The sequence below is a fragment of the Gobio gobio genome, assembly GCF_949357685.1.
Source record: "Gobio gobio genome assembly, chromosome: 6".
NCBI lineage: Eukaryota > Metazoa > Chordata > Actinopteri > Cypriniformes > Gobionidae > Gobio > Gobio gobio.
Window position 1 is genome coordinate 27765570 of NC_137102.1, and position 22089 is coordinate 27787658.

At 36.2% G+C, this 22089-nt stretch overlaps 1 protein-coding gene across 3 annotated transcripts; it reads right to left on the reverse strand.

The window, feature by feature from the left end:
* Positions 1-2316: 2316 nt before the first annotated feature.
* tfr1a (transferrin receptor 1a) lies at positions 2317-21622 on the reverse strand. 3 transcript variants are annotated; one of them, XR_013816790.1, is made up of 19 exons: positions 21493-21615; positions 17976-18023; positions 17566-17800; positions 17050-17227; positions 16719-16941; positions 15127-15249; positions 14948-15043; positions 13805-13944; positions 10675-10844; positions 10451-10570; positions 10151-10236; positions 8974-9037; positions 8832-8899; positions 7367-7437; positions 6966-7050; positions 6629-6856; positions 6182-6334; positions 3156-4805; positions 2324-3002 (listed from the first exon to the last, which is right to left on the reverse strand). XR_013816790.1 is itself a non-coding variant. In XM_079820283.1 (18 exons), the coding sequence occupies exons 2-18, from the start codon at positions 18009-18011 to the stop codon at positions 4563-4565; spliced, it is 2319 nt and encodes a 772-aa protein (XP_079676409.1). In that variant the 5' UTR covers positions 18012-18023; positions 21493-21622; the 3' UTR covers positions 2317-4562. The 3 variants fall into 3 exon arrangements, 1 of the variants encoding a protein (XP_079676409.1); XR_013816791.1 differs by having other exon boundaries at positions 2328-3002; positions 3196-4805; XM_079820283.1 differs by having other exon boundaries at positions 2317-4805; positions 21493-21622.
* Positions 21623-22089: the final 467 nt, after the last annotated feature.

A 22089-nucleotide genomic window follows, 5' to 3' on the forward strand; every position in this document is an offset into this window, starting at 1 on the left:
TATGACAGAACTCCACAAGGCAATGAACGACACTAAACTTAATTTTAAACTCTAGTCCAGTTTTACCGCCAAATAACTGGTATGATTCTGAGTCAATTTAAAGGATTAGTTCACTTTAAAATGAAAATTACCCCATGGTTTACTCACCCTCAAGCCATCATAGGTGTGTATGACTTTCTTCTTTCTGATGAACACAATCAGAGTTATATTAATAAATATCCTGATGTTTCCAAGCTTTATAATGGCAGTGAATGGGGCCCACGAGTTTGAAGCTCAAAAGTGCTTCTGTCCATCAGTGTACCCCACACAGCTCCGGGAGATTAATAAAGGTCATCTGAAGCGAATTGATGCGTTTGGAAAATATTTGTCATACTTTACTTTCATACTACTTTATAAAGTAAAATATCTAGCTTCCGGAGTAAGCTAAGAGCAACAGCTTTTCATGTTAAAGTGAACTACTCCTTTAAAATGGCATATTTGTACATTGTTAGGGGAAGATTCCTTTTTGAAAAGCACCTTCATTATAAAGCCCATAAACAAGAGGCTGCGTAAATAAGAAACTATTTATTTGACAGCTGTTAAGGCTTGTTAAATTGACAAAACCTCCGTTTAATAAATGATGTCAGTCATAAGAGCTCAAAGATAATTCTTCAAAGTACTCTAGTTCTACCATGTGGTCATTTGAAGAATTGCAGACAGGTCCCCACATGAACACACTTATGATTTTATAATTCAATGAAACAAGTTCAGTGTGTGCGTATATTCAACAAATTTAAAGAGACATGGGGCCCGTTCTTCGTACCTCGCTAACTCAGTTAGCCGGATTTGATTGTTGACGATTTGGCATGATCTTGGATTGTTTGGTTCTTCAACGCTCATCCTGGACTTGCTGTCATAGCAACAGGTCCGTTAGCTTAAACCTGCTCGCGAGCAGGCTTATTTCATGTAAACAGGATTAGATTGCATCTTGAGGTGATACTTAAAATCTGTCCCAGCCACTGCTACTTTATTACAAGAGTTCTTTACTGAACCAGGGGCAATACTAATCATTTTAAATAATAATAATATACAATTTTTTTAATTGTATATGTATATGAGAATGAATATAATATTATAATGTTCTGTATAATACTATAGACACAGCCACTTGATTGAGCGATTTATTTGTGATGGAATAATTACTTTATAATTTTATTGGAGGTTTGCACACATGTTGTACAGTTCATCTGAGCCGTGCATTAATTTAAGTGATGACGGATATTATGGGATGGCTTGATGCAGCGCAGGAGATGCGGAGAATTTGATCTTGACCCTTAAAAACGTTAATACTGTCACGTTACAAATCTGCTTCAAATTGATGAATTATTACAATTAAAAATTGAATTACAACATTGAAATAAAAATGTAAAGGGTGTACAAATACTGTATAAAATCGTGAATAATTGGTAATCATGTAACAAAAAAAACATTTATCATTGATCTATTATAACTTTTATGTTGGTTTGGTCGTTTAGCCATTTCCTTATAAAGCTCCAGATATTCGTGGTTTTTTTTGTGTAATTTGCCAAGTTTTTTGCCAGGTGGCTTTTTTAATTATATGATGTCATTACGTTGCTGTCTTGACGCCAGCCAATCGCTGCATTGCTGATCGTGGTTTCTAGTATCGATGCATCTGCCCTCTTCAGGGAAAACAAGAACGCACAGTGATCTTAGATCATTCAATCCAGATATTTAAATCCAATCCGCAAATTCGTTTGAAGAACCAAATTATCCAGACATCAGTTATCACGATTAAAAGATCTGGGATCTGTCAAATCATCTCAGATGTATTAAGCGAGGTACGAAGAACGGGCCCATGGTATGAATTTTACTGATGTTAGTCTACTATTTGTAAATTTAGCTGAAATGTAACCAATTTCTCTGATGGTATCAGAGATCAGAATTTATTTTAGGGAAAAAAAATGTAATCACATTTCATCTATTAGTTCAATGTAGATGTATAATTATTTTGGTGTGCCACATGCAAACTATGATTATGAATAAATATTTCTTTAAAATAAAATACTAATTCAGTCATAGACATCCTGGTTAAAAATGTGAGGAAAAACAAGTGTTGAGAGAACCTAAATTTAGTGTCAATATAGTTAGAAATCTTGGATGGATGAGACAAGAATAATAATGGCAAGCCTACGAAAAACCCACCCGCTAATGAAAATCGCTAATGGCGCACTAGTTGACATACCAACACCATCTAACATCTCTGTGTGATGAAACTTCACCCTACAGTTATCTTAGCACAAATCCAAAAAAGCCTTCACAGTTTAAATGAGTTGTCCAAACTTTTTATTAATCACTTGCAGACTTGTCATAAAACTGAGAATCAGTGCATGTGCAATGCTTTGAACCAATTATGTCCACAACAAAACTATTACAGACGTTACATAGCATTCTTCAGAAACTTGTTAAAATATAGGGATATACAGACAATCATGAAACTGCAAGTGATAACTAATAGATATTGTTGTTAGAATAATATTTAATCTCCATTTTCATCTCTTTATATATGTTCTATTCAAACATATTTCAAAGTTATACACGAGTGTCTCTCTCTTTATCAGTGCATAAACATTATTTTGCAACTCGAATCATATTGACGGCCATGATTTGAAGAGAAACAGGTGATACTGATAACAAAAGGTAACCAATTAGCTGAATAGCTTTAATTTAATCTCAGTCTGATGAAGTTGAATACAATTTGAGTCAAGTTAAATGCACACAAAGAAAAGAAAACAAAAAAAAGAAAAAAGTATTTCAATCTTTAAAGCTTTGTCATAATCTACAAGGCACAAACAAGTAAATGATACCCCAGAAACAAAAGAAATGAAAACCGAATAAGAGAAAAGAACAGAAGCCAACGACAGGATCTTACAGAGGTTTCACACAGAGAAGGGTGTCAAAATTTTACCTTTAGGGGTACAATAGCTTGTTGCTGGGGCAGTACCCTTAAAAGGACATGTTAAAGGTTCATAGTAGTACCTCAAGGTACATATTTGTACTCTAAAGTACTAATATGCACCTTTTAGGAGTCAAAAAAAAGAAAAAAAGGTACAACGATGTCCTTTTAAGGGTACTGCCCAAGCGACAAGCTGTTGTACCCCTAAAGGTACAATTTTGACACCCTTTTTCTCTGTGTACAGTTTTCAATCTCTGCTGTGATTCTCACCCACTCCACATTAAATGCATCCAAGGCAGAAAGAAGGTTACATCATTGATTGTTCATGAGTAACTGACAATAGATTACATGACTCACAACAGATAACTAGTATGGTAGGCGTGTGTGAACATAGAAGATTTGTACATCATCATGGGAAACACTGTTCCCGATAATTACATCCACACCACAGTGAAATATGAGGGGCACTGCCCTCGATATCAACACATCGGTAGGCAAAAACTACCATCATCATCTTCGCATTATGGAAGGCACTGCTCCCGATAATGATTCTGGATCAGGTATAACATTGATTCAAAAGGAGGATGCCAGAGACTAATAGACAGCAGTCATTTTTTTAAAAAATATTATTATTATTTAAGAAATGCACCATGGTAGTTTCTGGTCATAGCTTTTGAAAACAAGGTTCTCTCCATAGCAGATGCTGCTTTCACATTTCGACAGTATAACTGTCATAATTATGGAAGGCACTGCTTCCGATAATTATACATTTGTTAAAAAAGGCGTTACAAAATGCTATTTATAGTGATCCCTGTCACTGATAAATAAAAAACAAACTAATAAATAGATATTTCAGAGCCACATAGGAAAGCCTCTTTCTACTATTTGACAGAATTGATCTGAAATGCCCCTGGAAAAACGTATCCAACCCAGAAAACTGGAAACATACTGTGCTTGAGGTGTGTTATCTTATCATCAGAGGTAAGTTAGGTTACAAACATTGAAATGACAATGGCTGATTGTCTAACTGTAGCCTGTATAAAACATCCACCTCTAAATCCAGACTCTTCAGGTATTACGCAAGAAGTTCCTAAAAAGAGTCTGAAAATAATAAAAATAAACCAGTAACACATTCCAAATTTGTGTAATCTAAACTAAATCTTAAAGGAACAATTCACCCAAGAATAAAAATGTTGGCTTTTTTTTTACCTTGATGTCATTCTAACCCCTTATGAATTTTGTTCTGTTCTTCACACATCGATATTGGATGGATTCAAAGGAGGAATTATAGCACATGACTGATATGAGACACTTTTATAATAATTTATGGTGCTCGTGTCCTGTATTGAAGTTTGAAATCTCTAATTTCATGGAAAAGAGCAACCAGTATGTTTTTCAAAATATCTTCTTTTGCGTTTCACAGAAGAGGTTTGGAAGGAAATGACAGAATTGCTATTCTTGGGTCACCTACTGCTTTAAATACTGAGGTAAACCTCCAATCGTAAATTCACGTTAATAGAGAACCAATATAATTTTCTACTTTTCCTTTTTTGTCTTGAGTGTTGGTTCAAAGTGATCAAATAGTTAAAGGTGAACTGAATCTGCTTGTCTAAATTTCATTATCCATATCCCATACTTCCCCTGCCAATGCATTGGCACAGCCCTGGATGGTCCAGGTGGCAAGAGCAAACTGATTCTTGAATTGGTCAATGTCAGCAGATTCAAGGCCTCCTTTAATAGCTTCGAGATGATCCACCAGAGCTGCCAGTGTGTGCGAGCCAGAGCCCAGCACAATGTGCCGGAATGGAATCTCCCGTGGAGACACGTACGGAGAGAGGAGACTGCCTTCCACCTTCCAACAGACACATCGTGTTAACTTACACATCATAACAAATCTGCCTTTTTCATGTAACAACTGCTAATCTGCACTGTTTCTAAAATTGTATATCCCTAGAATGCAAACTGAAAAATGCAAGCCAAACTTAAAGTGCAGTAAACAGTAAAACCGTTTCCCCTACAAACTAGTGTTAATTAGTACATTAATAAATTAAAACAATATGAAAACAAATACTGGTTTACAATGTCAAATCACCATAATTAACAGTTTTTGCAGAGCTAAAATAGTTGGAAAAGCATGACACAGAAAGCCTAGTTTCACAGAAAGGGATAGTTAACCCAAAAAAATTAAATTAGCCCATGATTTACTCACCCTCAAGTCATCGTGTATATGACATTCTTCTTTCAGACGAATACAATCAGAGTTATATTAAAAAATGTCCATTAAAGGCCATCTATCCATCATAAAACTGCTCCACACTGCTCCGGAGGGATAATAAAGGTCTTCTGAAGCAAATAGATGCCTTTGTTTAAGAAAAATGTATCCATAAAACTTTACAAACTGTAATCTCTAACTTCAGCTAACTGTTGTACGTGCGTTCATGAGAGACTAGCATTCCAGCATATGCAAAGGACGCTCCAGTGAGAATATGCTAGTTCTCGCGAGAACCAAGTTTTGTTTTGCTCTATGCACTGTGCTTCCACGTTCGTCACCGGAACTGGCGCTACACCCGTGTCATACGCTGGAACGCCAGTCTCTCGTGAATGCGCGTACGACAGTTAGCTGAAATTAGAGATTACAGTTTGTAAAGTTTTATATATGGATATTTTTCTTACACAAATGCATTGCTTTGCTTCAGAAGGAATTGAGGGTGAGTAAACCGTGGGCTGATTTTCATTTTTGGGTGAACGATCCCTTTAAGTATTCAAACTTAAAATGCCCGCTCCCACTCTTACATTCAAAATAAGGAGGAAAGTAATAAATAATCAAATTAAATAATTTAATTGTAATAAAAATGTAATCATTTCCATGGGTCTAGTCTTTGCATCTGTTTATTTTATGTGTAATTCAGGTCTCCTCTGTTGGAGTAGAATTGGCTAGGTGGTGCTGTCACAAAAAACTAGGGTCCTAGAAATGTGGTCCTGAAACTGCAGCATCTGGTATTGCAGGAACATAGTATTGTAAAATTAATTTAAAATGTATCATCGTCTTCTGAGAAAGTAAAACAGAAATATTAATGACTTATCATCATATCCAAACTTTGCCCAACAAAATGATTGCAAGAATGACCCTCCTTCTAATACCACCATCAATAGCAGCAAAAAGCTTTCGTTTACAATAGGAAATATGTCAACACAGGAAAGAAAGGAATGGCTTGACGAGTTATTTACCCTCATAATGCGATTGTTTATGATGCGACACTGCTCCATGTCTTCAAGATCGCTGTTCTGGATGGCAGAAACGAGGGCGCTGGCCGCACGATCATATGACCCCTGAGCTGACAGAAGCCACTGCATCGTTATAGTGGAAGGAAGGCGGCCCGACTTGAAAAGAAAAATGCAAAAAGTGAATTAAAGCTCCTTTCTGTATATTTACAGAACCCTAAAGGGACATGGTGAAGGACAAAAAAAAATATGAGATGGGAGTAAATGCTTTTGCATTCTCTTGCAAATATTTTGCATGCCCCTGAGAAACTTTGCGTTTGCAAAGTTTCTCGAGGGAATGCAACACTTTTGCGAGCAAATGGAAAAGCAAATATGTTTTTTCCATCACCATGTCCCATATTCAACAAACACTAAGTTCTTTTGGAGTAAACGTATGCAACCACGTAGACTCACCATTTGCAGTGATTCAACTTTAGACCTGATCTGGGACACATAGTTGCGGATGACGTTGGTATACTTTGCCACGTTCAGCTTGAGCAGGTGGTCGTGTACCAACCGAAGAGCAACCAGCCCAACCACCTCACCTGCTTTCTTGGCCAGTTTTAGAGTGGAAGAGGAAGTGTACCGTTCCAGATATTGTTCGGTATCCTCAAAAGTGCCAAACGGGTATAACTTTGAACTCTAAAACACATCATGCAGATGTTTACTTCCTATCATCTATCAAGAAACAAACTGTACCGGAATCTATTTTACTTTATGTTGACATCTTCAGTAAAACCTGAATATTTACCGAAGTAAATCGAAAGGAAAGTGACGGGATGCCTGAGAAGCTCTGGAATGGATAAGCAGAGTGAGACAAACCCATAGGCTCCATTCTGTGAAGAAAGAAAAAGTTAGAAAGTGTTGATATTGTTAACTAGAACTATTAACAATAATGTAATTAGAAATAAAGCTGAATAAAATAAAATATAATATACATTTTAGATATTGCCTTGGAAACTAACAAATAAAATGCATGTTTAAAGTACTAAAATTGAAATATTTTATAAAAGCTAAATAAAAATCTTAAAAAAAGAGCACATTACAAAATGACAAACTAAAATTGGAAATATAAAGACAAAAGCGAAGTCAAAATATTACAAATACTAATGAGTCAAAAAGTCGAGCATAAGTAGGGTGGGACCAACATACACAGACTTCTCCCAGCTGGATCCAGCAAACTGTTCATGCAAGGATTTGGATGCATCAACTGTAGATGAGACCTGCATCAGGAAGAAGTTATTTTTCTTTACAAGACAGATAAAACAGCAGAGGACCGGTAATAAGAAGATTAATGACAAAGATTCAGCATTTGTGATACTAGGGGTGTGCGATATATTGTCTACAAGAATATCGTAATTGTTGTTTTAACAATATGCAATCTGACATTATCTGACAGTATGTCCCTCACTTTACAAAATCAAAACCAGGGAACGCACCCATACTCTACGTAATGTAGTCTAGTAGGTTAGATTAGTGCATGTGAGTATTTAGACTGCACGCTTTCACTGTGTGATTTAGTCTAATAAAATGCATTTATAAATGCCCCCAAAATTCAAGAAACTTTATTCAACAATCTCTTCTCTTCCCTGTCACTCTCTTACGCTATTCACTTTGTTGGGCTATTCACAAAGTACAGCGCTTCTGGGTACAAAACTCCAGCTCACTATTGGCTGAGCACAATCCCATGATTACATGCATTCGTTGTGGTGCTTACGTTTTTAACAATTTTAACAATGTCTTTACTACCTTTCTGGACCTTGAAATTTGCAATTACGTTGCAGTCTTTTCGCCTAGGTAAAAAGTTCCAAACAAAGCCACAGCAATGTTTTGAGTCTCTGATCAACACTCTGCTGTGTTGTTACTGAATGAATCAACTTTGAGCAAATCATTTGAATGAATGATCCAATGATTCAGTCATTAAGGCAGTCAAATGCTTGGTTATTGAATGAATCAGCCGCTTGAATGAATCAATGTCTCACTCATTAACAGTGACTTGCTGTGGTTTTAATTTCCCATTTGAAGTACTTACATTTTTTTAATAATTTCAAATATCAATATTCAATGTTTTGTTTAAAACTTAAAAACATTATTTATGCATTTGTAACTGCAGGTTAAATGCGTTCATGTCGCCTTTGATCTGCATTAAACAGTCTGTAAATACATCTAAATGCCACTTCAGATGCAGCTTCTGTTTCCTCTGCATTGCAAAAATGTATTTTGTTGATACTGATTTCCTTTGATTGGTAACAGCCCTATTGTGTCTTATTATTCTAATTGAATTTATTATTTAAATGTAAGAATTTTGACACAAAAGAGGATGCATACATTTAATTAGGTTATAAAAATGGCTTTATAAAGCTAAAATGCCCATAAAAGGTAAAAAATCTATTTAAACTAATTGGAAAAGAAAATTTGTGTCACTGCTGCAAACTGACCATTGCACAGAATATGAAGAATATCAAAAACTTTAGGAGTCAGCTGTCCATGGCAGTCCTAAACCTGCCAAGGTGTCAGCAGAATAACACTCAGCAAAATATCGTCTTATTATTGTTATTGATAAAATCCCAGGAGATATTTTTTTATCAATAACGCACACCCCTATGTGATTCATCACCTGTTTCATAGTGCTCTCTAGTAAGTCAAACAGCAGTGGACTGGCAGATGCTTTGAAAGTGTCAGAACCTAAAGAGAATATCAGATGATCAGCATCAACTCAAGACCCTCTTCAACTCTTCAAGAAATGACTCTTTACAAACCTGAAATAATGTCATCAAGGCTGATGTAAGAAAACGTTTTCAAATTCAAGGAGGTCAGGTAGCCCTATGGGTACAAAAAGAACAAAATATATTTATCGAGTTACAATGTAAATTCAAAGTCTATGTTTGGAATTGGACACTAACATTCTACAGTAGCAGGGCCGGCATCGCCCCCCTCAGTAAAGATAATTTATGAAAATGGATTTTAATGATGAAATAGAATATAATAGACTATACAAAGAGTTGATGGGCCCCATTAGGAGTTTTTGCACCATGTAGTTCTAGGAACTTAGTCATACTTAGACTTAGTTATAGGATCTAGCCCCCAGGGCGGTAAATGTTCCCCTAGGGCGGTTTTCCTGGTTGCATTCACACCACCAGTAGGAACTCTGAAGTGACATAAGCCGTGCTTATTGTTGTGACTTTTATATTTGCGGTGCGACGGACATTTATTTTGACGGCTCTGAGAACACCAGAGCCACTCCCGTTCTCTCCTTCTTCATTAGTTTACAATCTGTTTAACAATCCTGTCTAATACGTTACTAGATAGAACTGTTATACAAAGAAAACAGTATATGAAAAAGTATTAGCGTTTGCCATGCGGTTGATGCCATGTGGTTGACGCTTGGTCCCCACAAAGTTGCATCGGATTTTCTCCTTGGCGTAAAGGTTGAGAGGTCCATCCATCACTGTTTTCCATGTTTGTAGAGTAAGTTCGTGGAGTAAATATATTGCCTATAAACTGTGTGTACACTGCTTTTTAAAAAATGACGGGTGCTGGTGTTTCGCATGCATTCGGACAATCAACGTACACTTAAGTCACTGTTCCTATATGTGCTGGGTTAGACCCTACTCTGGAGTAGGAGCTAATTTAGTTCCCCCAAAGGGAGTTCCTAGAAATAAAATCATTCCCAGTCCCTGCGGAGCGAACACGCGAAAAAGTGGGTACTTCCGCCTTTAGATCTAGGAACTATGAAAAGGTTCCTCCGGAACAAAAGCCCCTTTTTTTAATGGCTTAAAATTGTATGCTTCTATCCGTGTATTATATTAGTAATTCTAAAAAATTGAAGTCTGTAATTGGAAATATGTATGGTTACTTGTTTGAGATTATTTGGTCATACAAACAAAGAATTCACTCCCATATTTGAACCGAAGGCAATCAAAGCTGCATTCATACCTCCAACCACTCTGTGGCCCCGACACTACCAAATTCACCAGCACTCCAGCTAGCAAACACTATGCTCCTCTTTGGCTTGAATCCATCTTGGAAGAAAAGAAAGTTGCATTTAAAATCAACAAGATTATTCCCAATTAATATCTATCTATCTATCTATCTATCTATCTATCTATCTATCTATCTATCTATCTATCTATCTATCTATCTATCTATCTGATATTATAAAGTGATGTGAAATAAATGTATGTCTTAAAAAAAAAAAAAAAAAAAAAAAAAAATCGGTACTTATTTGCAATGTACCATTCTTGATCATGTCTGTGATAGTTCTAGCCAACTCCACCAGTAAACTAGTGCCAACTGTGCTTCTAGCGAATCCAGGGCCCCATGCATCTCGCTGGGCTCCGATCACCATGTAACGATCTAAAGCAAAGGATGAAGACAAAAACCAAGTGATCATGGACTGGGACCAATTACTTGATTGATGTGCACAGCTGTTTAAAGCCCAGTGTAACAGAATACAGTACCTGCATCCATATAACCTTTAATGACTCCAAACACGTTGTGGATTTTTTTCTGAATAAGGTCATTGTTCACTTCCACAGTAATGTTGTCGTCATCATCACCGAGCCTGTACATGGTACCCCAGAGCGACCCATCACTCCAGCCATTAGGCGAAGTCCGACCGCCTAACTTACTGTTTGAGGACAGGAGCGAATAAATGTGACAAATTGTAGATAAAGGGTATTATAACAAACCACACTGACAGAAAACTAATGAAACTGTGAGTGGTTCTTGCTGCCAGGATGCTTTTGCATGTTTTTGGCGATTTGATTTCGCCCTGCAGCTCAGACTGGAAACCTGTACATTTTTCTATCCTACTTCCGTTACAAATCTGAGGGAACCAATCACAAACTGGCTTATCCACCTGGCACGCTATTGGCGGGTTTAACACAATGGCGATAGAGATGTGATGGCAAGCAGCTTTTTGTTTACATTCAACATGGTGGCCACCGAAATGCAGCAACCTGTTGATGCCGCTGTCGCTGCTGTTTTAAAAGATTTCAAAGCAACCCTTAACAATGCGAGTAAATCACTCGCATATGTGAGTAAATCTTTACTCGGTGCGACTAAATTATCATTAGCCATTGGCTAACAAATTCTTAGATTTTACCCGCCAGTGTGTGTGTTAGAGGCTAAGTATAAGTTTAACAAAGATATATTTTCACTCGCTGAACACTCAGTTTCGCTCTCCGTCAAGCGATCTGTCTATTTCAGTTCAGCTCAATGGATGCGCAGCGTCCCTATATTTGACGTATCGTAAACCCTAGTGTGAAGGCGCACAACTCGCCGTCGCTTTGAGAGCGCTAGCTGTGTTTCTCACACGCAGAGTCTTAAATACCACGCAGAATCGACAAGCTACATGTAAACCATATTCTTTGTTGTATTTTCCTGTCAAAACAACAGAGTTAATTTGGATTTATTCTGCTTTTAAGAACAAGCAGAAGATATTATGCTGGTTTCTCCAGTAGTGGGCGGTACTAATGCACAAACGACAATCTCATTGGGTGGCGCTCATCGATTACGTCCCTGTTTTGATTTCAGTGAATGCAGACAACATGATTAATATTCATGAACCCAGCAGCTCATCAATCCGTAGTGCGTTGTATATTGTTATTAGTAGTATAGTTAGTTGTATTATTATTATCATCATCTTGTTAATAATTACTATTATCTATTACTATTATAATTTTTTACAGAAACACAGAATGGCCAACAATATCTTAAGCACCACCACCAGTTCTAATTTCAGTTAAAATATAAAATATGTGTGTGTACTGTGTATAATTATTATGTATATTTGAATACACACATATATTTAATAAATATTTGTATGTATATTTGAATACACACACATATATTTAATAAATATTTGAATACACATATATATTTAATAAATATTTGTATGTATATTTGAATACACACACATATATTTAATAAATATTTGCATGTATATACTGTGTGTGTGTGTGTGTGTGTGTGTGTGTGTGTGTGTGTGTATGTATAAATATAAAAAACATTTATTAAATATATGCTTGCATATTTATATACACAATTATACACAGTACACACACATATATTATATAAACAAACTTATTTTGGATGCGGTTAAAATCGTGATTAATCGATTTGACAGCACTTAAATGAATAAAATCGTATATCAGTCTGGCGAGTAAACTAAAAAAATACTAGCCAATGGCGATTATGTTTTCTTTGAAAACAGAACAGAAACTTGCCCTGGAACAATTCCTACAAAAGAAGGATGTGTTTGCCTTACTAACGACCGCTCTGCAAAGTGTGTCATCCGGATCGTTGGTCTGATTGGTTGAAGGACAATCCAATTGTGTACAGAGTCATTTGAACTATGCCCGTTGATCACGCCTCTTGTGGAGTAGAAAATACAGAGCAGACTCCCCAGACTAATATTCAATCTTAAAAGATTGAGCTTGGTCTGGTGATAGCCAGACAAGGTGTCATGGGGTTGATAGATGGTTGCTAGGGTGTTCTGCGTGGTTGCTACTGTAGGTTGTTGCTGTCTCAAGTCAAAACAGCCCAACTCCAAGCCTTTATTATATTCTGGGGCCAGATTCACAAAACAATCTTAAACATAAAACTCTAACTGCTATTTTATACTTAATCTCTACACTGTAAAAAAAAAAAAATTGTTGAGCTTACTTAAAATAAGGCAACTTATCACAGTCAACTTTTTGTGTCAACTAAACTAATCCACTACAGTTAAAATCAACTTAAATACTTTTGTTCATCTAATGGGTACTAGGTAATCTTTTGAACTTAAAACTTCATGTCTAGTACCCTTAGATGAACAAAAGTATTTAAGTTGATTTTAACTGGAGTGGATTAGTTGAGTTAACTCAAAATAATAAGGCAACTTATCGCAGTAAACTTTTTAAGTTAGCTAAACTTAATTGTGAACTAAAAGTTATTTAAGACTATTTTGTATTTCCAAAAAGCAATTCTAAAGAACATTCTTCTATTTTTTTCATTTTTGTTGCATTATTGTTCCGAAGACAAAAAATATAAATTCCTGAAAAGAATGTTCTTAGAATCATTGTAAATAACATCTTAAAGTTTGGATAACCTCATAAATCCCAAAAGGTAAGATGGTTTAATAAATGTTTTGGGTTGTTTAAAACATTAAGCATTACAATAAAACACTAGTTACATATAATGCATGTTACTACTAGGGATGTGCATGAGTACTCTGAAGTGACACTATTGACTATTTTTCTGAATTAATAAATCAGTTACAACTCAAAACCAAGTCAAATAGGGAACTAATTTTTAGTTTTATAATTCTGAATCTGATATGTTTGGAAAAATGCAATACACATGAAAGTGCCCATACACTCACAGCACGCGCGCACACACACACAGAGATACAAGACTCTAGCGAGAGTATAAATGTAAAAAGCATAATAGGTCCTCTAAGTCTATGGGAATTTTTGCCTGCTTTTTCATCCAACACGCAGAAACATTTCAAACACTAAACTATTAGTCATAGTAATGAGTATATCCGTAACAGCAACAGGGATAGTGAATAACAAGAGAAAATATCACTTGTGGTTACAACTGCACCTCATGATCTCAGTAGCCTGCTTTTTGGTGATAGCTTGAGCCGGAATGGCGGGTAAGCCAGAAGACTTAGTCGGGGGAAACAGGGTATGATTGAAGGAAGGGAATCCTGGAGTGTAGGGATCACCAGTGCCAAGATGGACCTATGAAAAGAGCGTTTCGAAAGATCATGAATCAATTGTACATAAACTTTAAACAAAAAAACAAATGATCTGGGGCCTATACCATGAAGCCGGTTTAGCTGGCTAGCCAGATATGTTTAAGCTTAGTTTGTGCCAATCCTGGGTTTTAGGTACCATTAAAGTGGTTTGGCTTTTAGCCGTGTTCATCTCCATAGTAACTTACTCTCCACGGCTAACCTGCTCCAGGGCAGGTTATGTTCTGGATAAGACATCTCAAACTGAAATTGGACCAATCAGCTGTGAGCAAAGTGACACACCTCTAATGCAATAAAGTCACTCCCTCTGTTTCTACTCCAAATTAAAGGTCACTATAGCAAATGGTTTTTAAAGACTAACGCATCTGGCTTTTAACAATGCTTATTTATAATAATAATACTTTTGAATGATTTAGATATAATTTATGTAATTATACCCTTATATATTTTAGTTAATCAATCATTAATAGGCACTTAGTTAAAATTAATATTAATAGCCTATATAAAGGTCATACAAATAAGCTTTAAAATCTTTAAATAAAGCTATAAAAATGACTACATGTGATCTTAAATGTTCAATTCTCTCTATATATCAACTAAACTAACTTCATAACTTTTACTTGCATTGACGTATAATATATTTCTTTAAGTTATCCTCTTTCATAGACAGCTCTTTTTTTCCTGTCTATTTGTTTAAATTCTTAATATTTTTCAATCATGTAATATTCTGCAGAAGAGAGAAATGAATCTCAGTTTCACTGATCCACAGCATGTGATTGGCTGTTCACTGCTGATGTCACAGCTAAACTCCTAAACTCAGGATCAAAGCCTGAGTTGACAGAGAAAGCTGATGATCAGCATCATGGGACCAACAAAGCCTGAATAGATTGGTTTGGTTTTGTCAACTCAAAACTAATCCTGTAACCCTGAGTTTGTCAAACTACCATCATGGTACAGGCCCCTGATAAGAGAAAGGTTCCACAACTTACATGGCCAAAAAGTGCAGTGTTTTCATTAATGTTGTAGTTAACAGGATCTGGATAAATTAGCACAGCACTAGCATTCAAGCTAGCAGCATTAGCAACCTGTAATAAAGCAAATGAAAACCAGAGGTTAAATAAGTAAATAGTAATATTTACAGTCTTAAAATATGAGAGAGAGCACCAACCTTTTCAGCGAAACTTAGTAGTCCAGCTCTGACCAAGACAACCTTTCCATTCACATCTACATTCAGCTCTCGCAGGCGTCTGAAGTCCTCTGCTCGTCCATAATGGGCATACAGAGCTGCTCCCTATACAACAGAATCAGTGTAACTTTAAGTAATAAGAAAAAGTCTGAAACGTATTAAATGAATACATGCTTTGATGTCACTGATGTTCAGTGCTATTGGTTGTCATTTCAGGTAAACAATACAGTTTGAATATGCGAAAGTGCAAATGAGATACGAGAACTAAGGAAGTGGGGAATACTGTTCAAAAAGCTATCATGGCTGTACGCAATGTGCGAACCACTCCGACTAACCTCAGAAACTTTTTTTAGAAGTTATTACTGTATGTGCATTCTGAAGTTCTTTTGTGATGCCGATCATTCGTGAATTAATCAATCGTTCTTTTGAGTCGTTTCTTTCTTTTCAGTGAATTGGCCGCAAAACGATCTAAATTGATTCACATTCGTTCGGACCACTCTCTCAGTCTCTCAGTCCATAAAACAGTAGGGCCTATTGAGATACTTAAGAACACAGAGAACAAACAGTTCTGAAGTAGATATTCACCTACAACCAATTGAAACAAAAGGCTACCGAGTATGTTTGTGTGCGCTAGATGGATGCTTTTTATCATATTTTTGCTTTTGCCCTTTTCGTGTTATAAAATGTGTTTAAGGGTTCCAAGTCATACAGAAGTGTGTATGCTAGACATAAGCCCTATTCAGATGGCCCTATATGGATATTAGAGAAATTTGTTTCACAGAATCTGCTAAGTGTGTCCAAATCTGCAAACTCTGTATTTTTCTTACAAAAACTCTGTAAAAATTCCAGATCAAATTACCTACCTTTTTTCAGCAAACTCAATGGTCCTCTGAGAAATCTAATCCCGTCCGAATGTGAATGTCTGTAATTGCTAATGTTGTATTATACGTAGTCTTCTCCTCATGCGTTTTTGAGCTACCTGAGCTACCGTTGCGCACCAATCTTTGACATGCTTTCATTTAAGTTCAATATGGATGGTATCCGAGTCCGACAAAAAAAAAAAAAAAAATTATTATAAAATTAATAAATAGAGCCAAATCATGGAAACTGCAAGGACTGACAATTTTAATATCAGGTAAGAGTGTCATGTAAGAGTAAGATACTTGTCTAGATTTCGGTGCTCACTTATGTGGGTTTAATTATAAACAGACACTTCTATAAACTTGTGAAGTTTACTTAAATGTTTTTTATAATAAAGGATGAACTTGTACATCACACGTAATGCACATAAGCACGGCACATGACGAAACGGCCACATCTAGAAAACACACACTCCGAATTGGTACATAAAAATCACAGATGTCAAATGATAAGAATTGTAACTCAAGCATTGCTAAGAAAACTAGTCCTGTCCAAATAGAGTTTTAGTGTTGTTTTTGCAAAAACTATTTGAATACCCAATAAATGGCTTCAAAAGACTTGGAATATTATAATATTGCACAAGTTTTATCAACTACTTTTATGGTGCTCTTTTGTCAGTTGGTTGTCAACATACATGCCCATCCAAAACTAACCTGCGCTGTAGTAACTGCACTGTATGCCAAATATCCTTCAGTTGTTCCCACAATGTTACCACGAAACAGCACTCTATTATTTGAGGAACCACGATCATGGACTTTCACATAGTGCTCGTCGGTCCAGGGGGCCATTCCAAAAGTTCTGAATTTTCCCATGATTTTATTAGCAAGCGCCTCATCACCTGTGCTTCCTGCCTGGTGACTGGCACTAGAGAATTCCCTACAAGAGGGAGAAAGGGAAACAGAAAGACAAAACGAAACATGTTTAACTTGAGTACCTGCTCAACTTAGCGTATGGAAAAGCAAAAGAGCAGTTGTGTGTATTTACTTGAGGTTGCTCTTAATATTGTCGGTTGTCAGTTTCTTTTTCAGCAATTCCCTGAGACTGCTCCAGTCCAACGAATAAACTGCTTCTGGTCTCTCTGGGACAATCGCACTAAAAACCGGGCAATCTGCCTTGATTTCAGTTTTGTCTGTGCTTCTAGACAGGTAACCAATGAGGTATCCTAAAAGACAAAAATATGAACATTATTTTTATGCTCAGAAATGGTTACAGTTTTATGTAAGCTTGTTTCCACCACACAATAAAAAAATAATAATGGTAATTGCGACTTTTTATCTCACAATTTTGACTTCATATCAATTGCGAGTTTTCAGAATTGCGAGAGGTAAATTCACAAATGAATTTTTATCTTGAAAAATGTTATATTCTGTGGCGGAAACAAGCTTCCATTCAGTTTAGTGGTCATTACATGAAAACATTTGACCAGAGAATTCTACGACTGACCAATCATAATTAAGTATTCCAGAGAGCCATGAAATAAGCTTGTAAATATCAGCTTACCAATAATAAAGAGGAATAGAATGGCAATGACAAATCCACAGACGGTTTTGGGAGAACGCTGGTTCAGCTTGCTTGGGTTATATGGACGATTATGATGGTTTATGTTTTCCCCAACACCATTAGCCTCCACTTCATCATCCATGTCAGATGAGAGCTTCATCTCCACATGGCTGTTGTCACCCTCCATGTTCTGGGTCAGGTTGAAGCGAGTATAGGAGCGCGGCTCCCCATTGAACTGGGAAAATACAGTTGCAAGACACCAAGATGAAACATGTTCTGGGTTCTCGTCAATCTGAAAACACTTAATGGCCTCAAGTCATGAAGTTTGAGCTTCAAGTTTTGTTTCTCTTCAAAATAGAAGATTTTCAGTACGAAGTAAAAAGTAAATATGTATGAGAAGAGTGTCTTACAATTTTTGAAATTGTTGTCCTGGCTTGATCCATCATGGCCTCAAATAACTGCAGCAAGAAAATGAGAAATGTTCAGTGGAACACAGAAAATCATACACTGATCACTGTGTAGGAATGAGTGAGTGAGTGAGTGAGTGAGTGAGTGAGTGAGTGAGTGAGTGAGTGAGTGAGTGAGTGAGTGAGTGAGTGAGTGAGTGAGTGAGTGAGTGAGTGAGTGAGTGAGTGAGTGAGTGAGTGAGTGAGTGAGTGAGTGAGTGAGTGAGTGAGTGAGTGAGTGAGTGAGTGAGTGAGGGGGCTATATTTTGGGGGCTTGACAGATGTGGTCACTGTGAACTGTCATTAAATGGGGGAAAAAATGCATGAAGATTCTTAAAAATGTTCCTTTGTTGAAAAACTTACGGATTTAGAACTAAATCTTGATAGTTGCCAATACACATATATAATAAATACAAAGTTCTAAAATTAAAAAAAAAATACTTGAGTTTATTTTATTTCTATAGAGAGCAATAGTCTAGTTCCGGAAGTAAAAACGTATAAACCTTTAAAGACAGCCCTGCCATGAGCTACGAGGTTGTTGCTCTTTGCTTCTGTTGAAGCCGTCAGCCCGCATTACTTCAGCTTATTTTTAAAATAACAACAGCAGGATTCATTGTGAAAAATACATTACTCATGATGATGTACAAAAATATTACACCAATCAGAAAGTTGAAAAAAGCAACATGTGCCAAAATAGCTCTTTAGCTCCATCCACCCCATGAAGCAATGCAAATGAAGGAATTGAGTCGATCTCTCTATGCTCCAAAAATACTTAAATGTTTGCATATATATGCATATTTTGCAATAAACTTAAAATATATTGTTTTTATAAATAAAATCAACATTTGTAAATGAGTAGTTATATATTTCTCCATTGTTTTTATTTTGATTATGCTGTTCGCAATGCCTCATGGGATTGTAGTTCTTTCCCCTCACTAAAGTCGTAAAACACAGACTTGTACTTTTGTATTTTTTCCAATTTTCATAAACTTTTTTGCCTCATATCAAAGTTTGTGTGTTGTGAATCAACTCGTAGTGGATTGGCTTGGTTCATGGAAGTTAACTCTTTAACAAAGACTTTTTTTATGGGAGAAATAAATGAAAAAAATACTCTCTGAACCAGTGCCGCTGAAGGGGACGAGCGCTGTTGCACTCTATTGCTTTTTCTTTATACATTTCTTGTACATGATTCATAAATTACATGGCAATGAAAATACAAATAATTACAATTATATGTACGTTAGTAGTGAAGCAGTAGTTTTTACTTATTTAATTTGATAATTATGAAGTATTTTCATGGTCATTATTGTTATTATTGTGTTAAATTTCCATCGAGTGGAACGTTTACATATGTATTATCAATATTTTTTTTAAATGACAGATTTTTATTTTTGATTTAACTATCCTTTTAAAATAGTCTGGTGGAGTGATATATATATATTTTTTTAAATTACAAATATCCCATATAGTCCATAGTACACAAGAAAATTTAGATTAAATATAGCCTGACACACCACTGGAAACTGCTAAGGTTGAAATTTCACATCAACCTTAATCTTTTTATTAAGATTACATAATATAAAATTTATATAAAAAAATTAACAAACAGGACTATGGAATAAGAGACATCTAAAGGACTGGATCTATTTTTTTAGGGGTTGAAGGTTACAAGAAATATAATAATCCAAAGCACAAGAGACAGACACTGCAGGCAGTTTCATTCAGCAAAGAGACACCAAAAAAAGTCACATTGAAGCAGTGCGCCAAAATGTACTATGCAAGCTTACTTAGACACATGCATGCTAGAGATAGGACAAAGCATTCAGGCTACACCCTACCAGGAAAGAACATGTCATAGCACAATCAGATCAAACCAATCCTCACGTCCGTTGGGGCCTGCCTGACGTCTAACCTCTTACTGTCTTTTCCTCAGAAATGGCACAGAAGTCTGGTGAGCTCTTTCAGGATGGCCCACTTATCCTCATACCTTGTCTAATGCTGCCTTCACGTGCTATCGGAAATGTCCTACTTCCCACTTCTGAAGTCCTGATTACGAGCTCATCGCATTAAAATTTCGACTTGTAGGGCATTCATGTGAGGAAACTAGATGATAATTCCAACGAGAGCCCAATAAACCTCTAGATAAAGGAAACTTTTATCAATCAAGGCTAGAACAATTGGGGGAGAAATGACTATCACACTAGGAGAGGAACTAAACTAAAGTTCACTGCCTGTCAAATTTTGTATTATGGGAAAAAACTCTCCATGATCGGCTTCTGTGGCCTCTGCTGGTTTAATCCATTCATGCAATAATACACCAAGCTACTTTATCATGTGACTCTGTGCCACCGCCACTTGAATCATATTTTCTAAGAAGTAAATAGATGAATTAGTCTAAACTTGTGTCATTTACTCACATTTTAAAATAACCTCTCTAGACGAATACGTCAATAATGCATTACTGTACTTTTCTGGCCCTACAGATTAACGTCAAACTATTTTGGATCACAATCGAAGTTCCCAAGAATGTGCAGACATTGTAGATTAATCTTTACACTGGCAGAGAGGATTAAAAATTGCTGTAGCAAATCATGTGATGGTCACACGGTGTAAGAACATGGTACACTCCAATAATGTTTTGTTAGGGAACCTCAAAATGTGATAATAGTTATATTAACTAAAGTTAAATATAGTATGTAGTATTCGTATGAGTCATTTTTAGGTTCAGATTAGCTTGTAACAAATGCATATTTTCAAATTGTATGACCACCAAACTCTATTTGTACGCGAGACTTCCTGCAATGAAAATACATATTGTGCATTTCAAACTAGTAGTGACGGTTTAGATGCGCGTTGCGCGAGCGTGGCAACGGTGGCACGCGCACAACCCAACAGGACTGGGTTGACTGGGAAGGACAAGTCTCAGAGCTGATACTAAAGAAAACGTCACATCCATCTGCTACCAAATCACAATGCAAAAATACTATTTAGTTATACTAAAAAAAAATGTTTGGAAATCACAAGCACTACAACGTTAGTAAAATTATTTAATATTAAAATTGTTTAAAATAAAACTAAACACATTTGAGGCCATTTAAATTATCACCAAAAAGTCATGAAACAAATTTTCACTAAAATAATATAAAGTATTATTTTCAGTAAAATAATCACCATCGCATATCAGTTTGACACATCAGTGTGAAGGTCAGTACAAGAGGGTTTGCGGAGCACGTGCGTGAACTCTGTAGTAAATGTCTGTCCACACCTGCTCTGTACACAAGCATTTACAGTAGCCACCACACGAATTTTAGTTCGATTATAATTCTAATCTTTCACTTATAATTCAATACTGTGAGGAATAAGCCTAACTTCAATGGTTCAGAAAGCTGTGCACCCCTATTTCTACACTATCACAGTAGAAATGGCATTCTGCAGACAACGCATTCATATAAGAAGACCATAAGTCTGTGATAAGTCTTACCAATGCTCTCGAGCTCCTGCCTTACCGAAGGTGAGGTAAAGTCACGACCACCGCGCACGCCTCACATGCACATAATAACCTTGGAGACACAGCAGGACTGAGAAGCGTTCATATTACGGGAGGCGGGTGCTGCTTTGGTGTCACTTCCGGGTTTCTATATTGGGGAATTATTTATTATTCATTTTCAGTATGGATCTGGGTTCAAGAGCAGAAGAAGATTTAGGCTATTTTCTATTAAAAACAAGTTAACCTCCTAAGACCCAGGAGTAGTTTTTCATGTCATTACATTGTTTAGAGACAAACATTTATTTTTTATTTTTTGAAAAATGATATTTTATTCATATGTTATGCTATGTCCTCGTAAGTGAACACGGGAAATGACATCTATAGGCACAAACAATGGTATTGTTTTTTCATCCACCAATCAATTTCCAGGCTTGAGGATTTTTTTTTTTAACCAAACTTTGTTGAAAGATGATTCTCAACTATGTTATGAAAGATATAAAGGGATCAATTGATATACCATTTTACTTTATGCAATATGGGTCAAATGGCCGCACATGGGTTTTCCCATTCAATCCAATGTACACTGTCTCT

What these genes read in the sequence shown, in the direction of transcription:
- tfr1a (XM_079820283.1), bottom strand. Translation starts at nt 18,011, where the DNA reads ATGATGGATCAAGCCAGGACAACAATTTCAAAAATT. An exon ending in ACACTGCACTTTTTGGCCAT is followed by an intron (nt 13,945 to 14,947) that starts GTAAGTTGTGGA and finishes CTCTTTTCATAG; the next exon opens with GTCCATCTTGGCACTGGTGA. An exon ending in TAAAGGTTATATGGATGCAG is followed by an intron (nt 10,571 to 10,674) that starts GTACTGTATTCT and finishes CCTTTGCTTTAG; the next exon opens with ATCGTTACATGGTGATCGGA.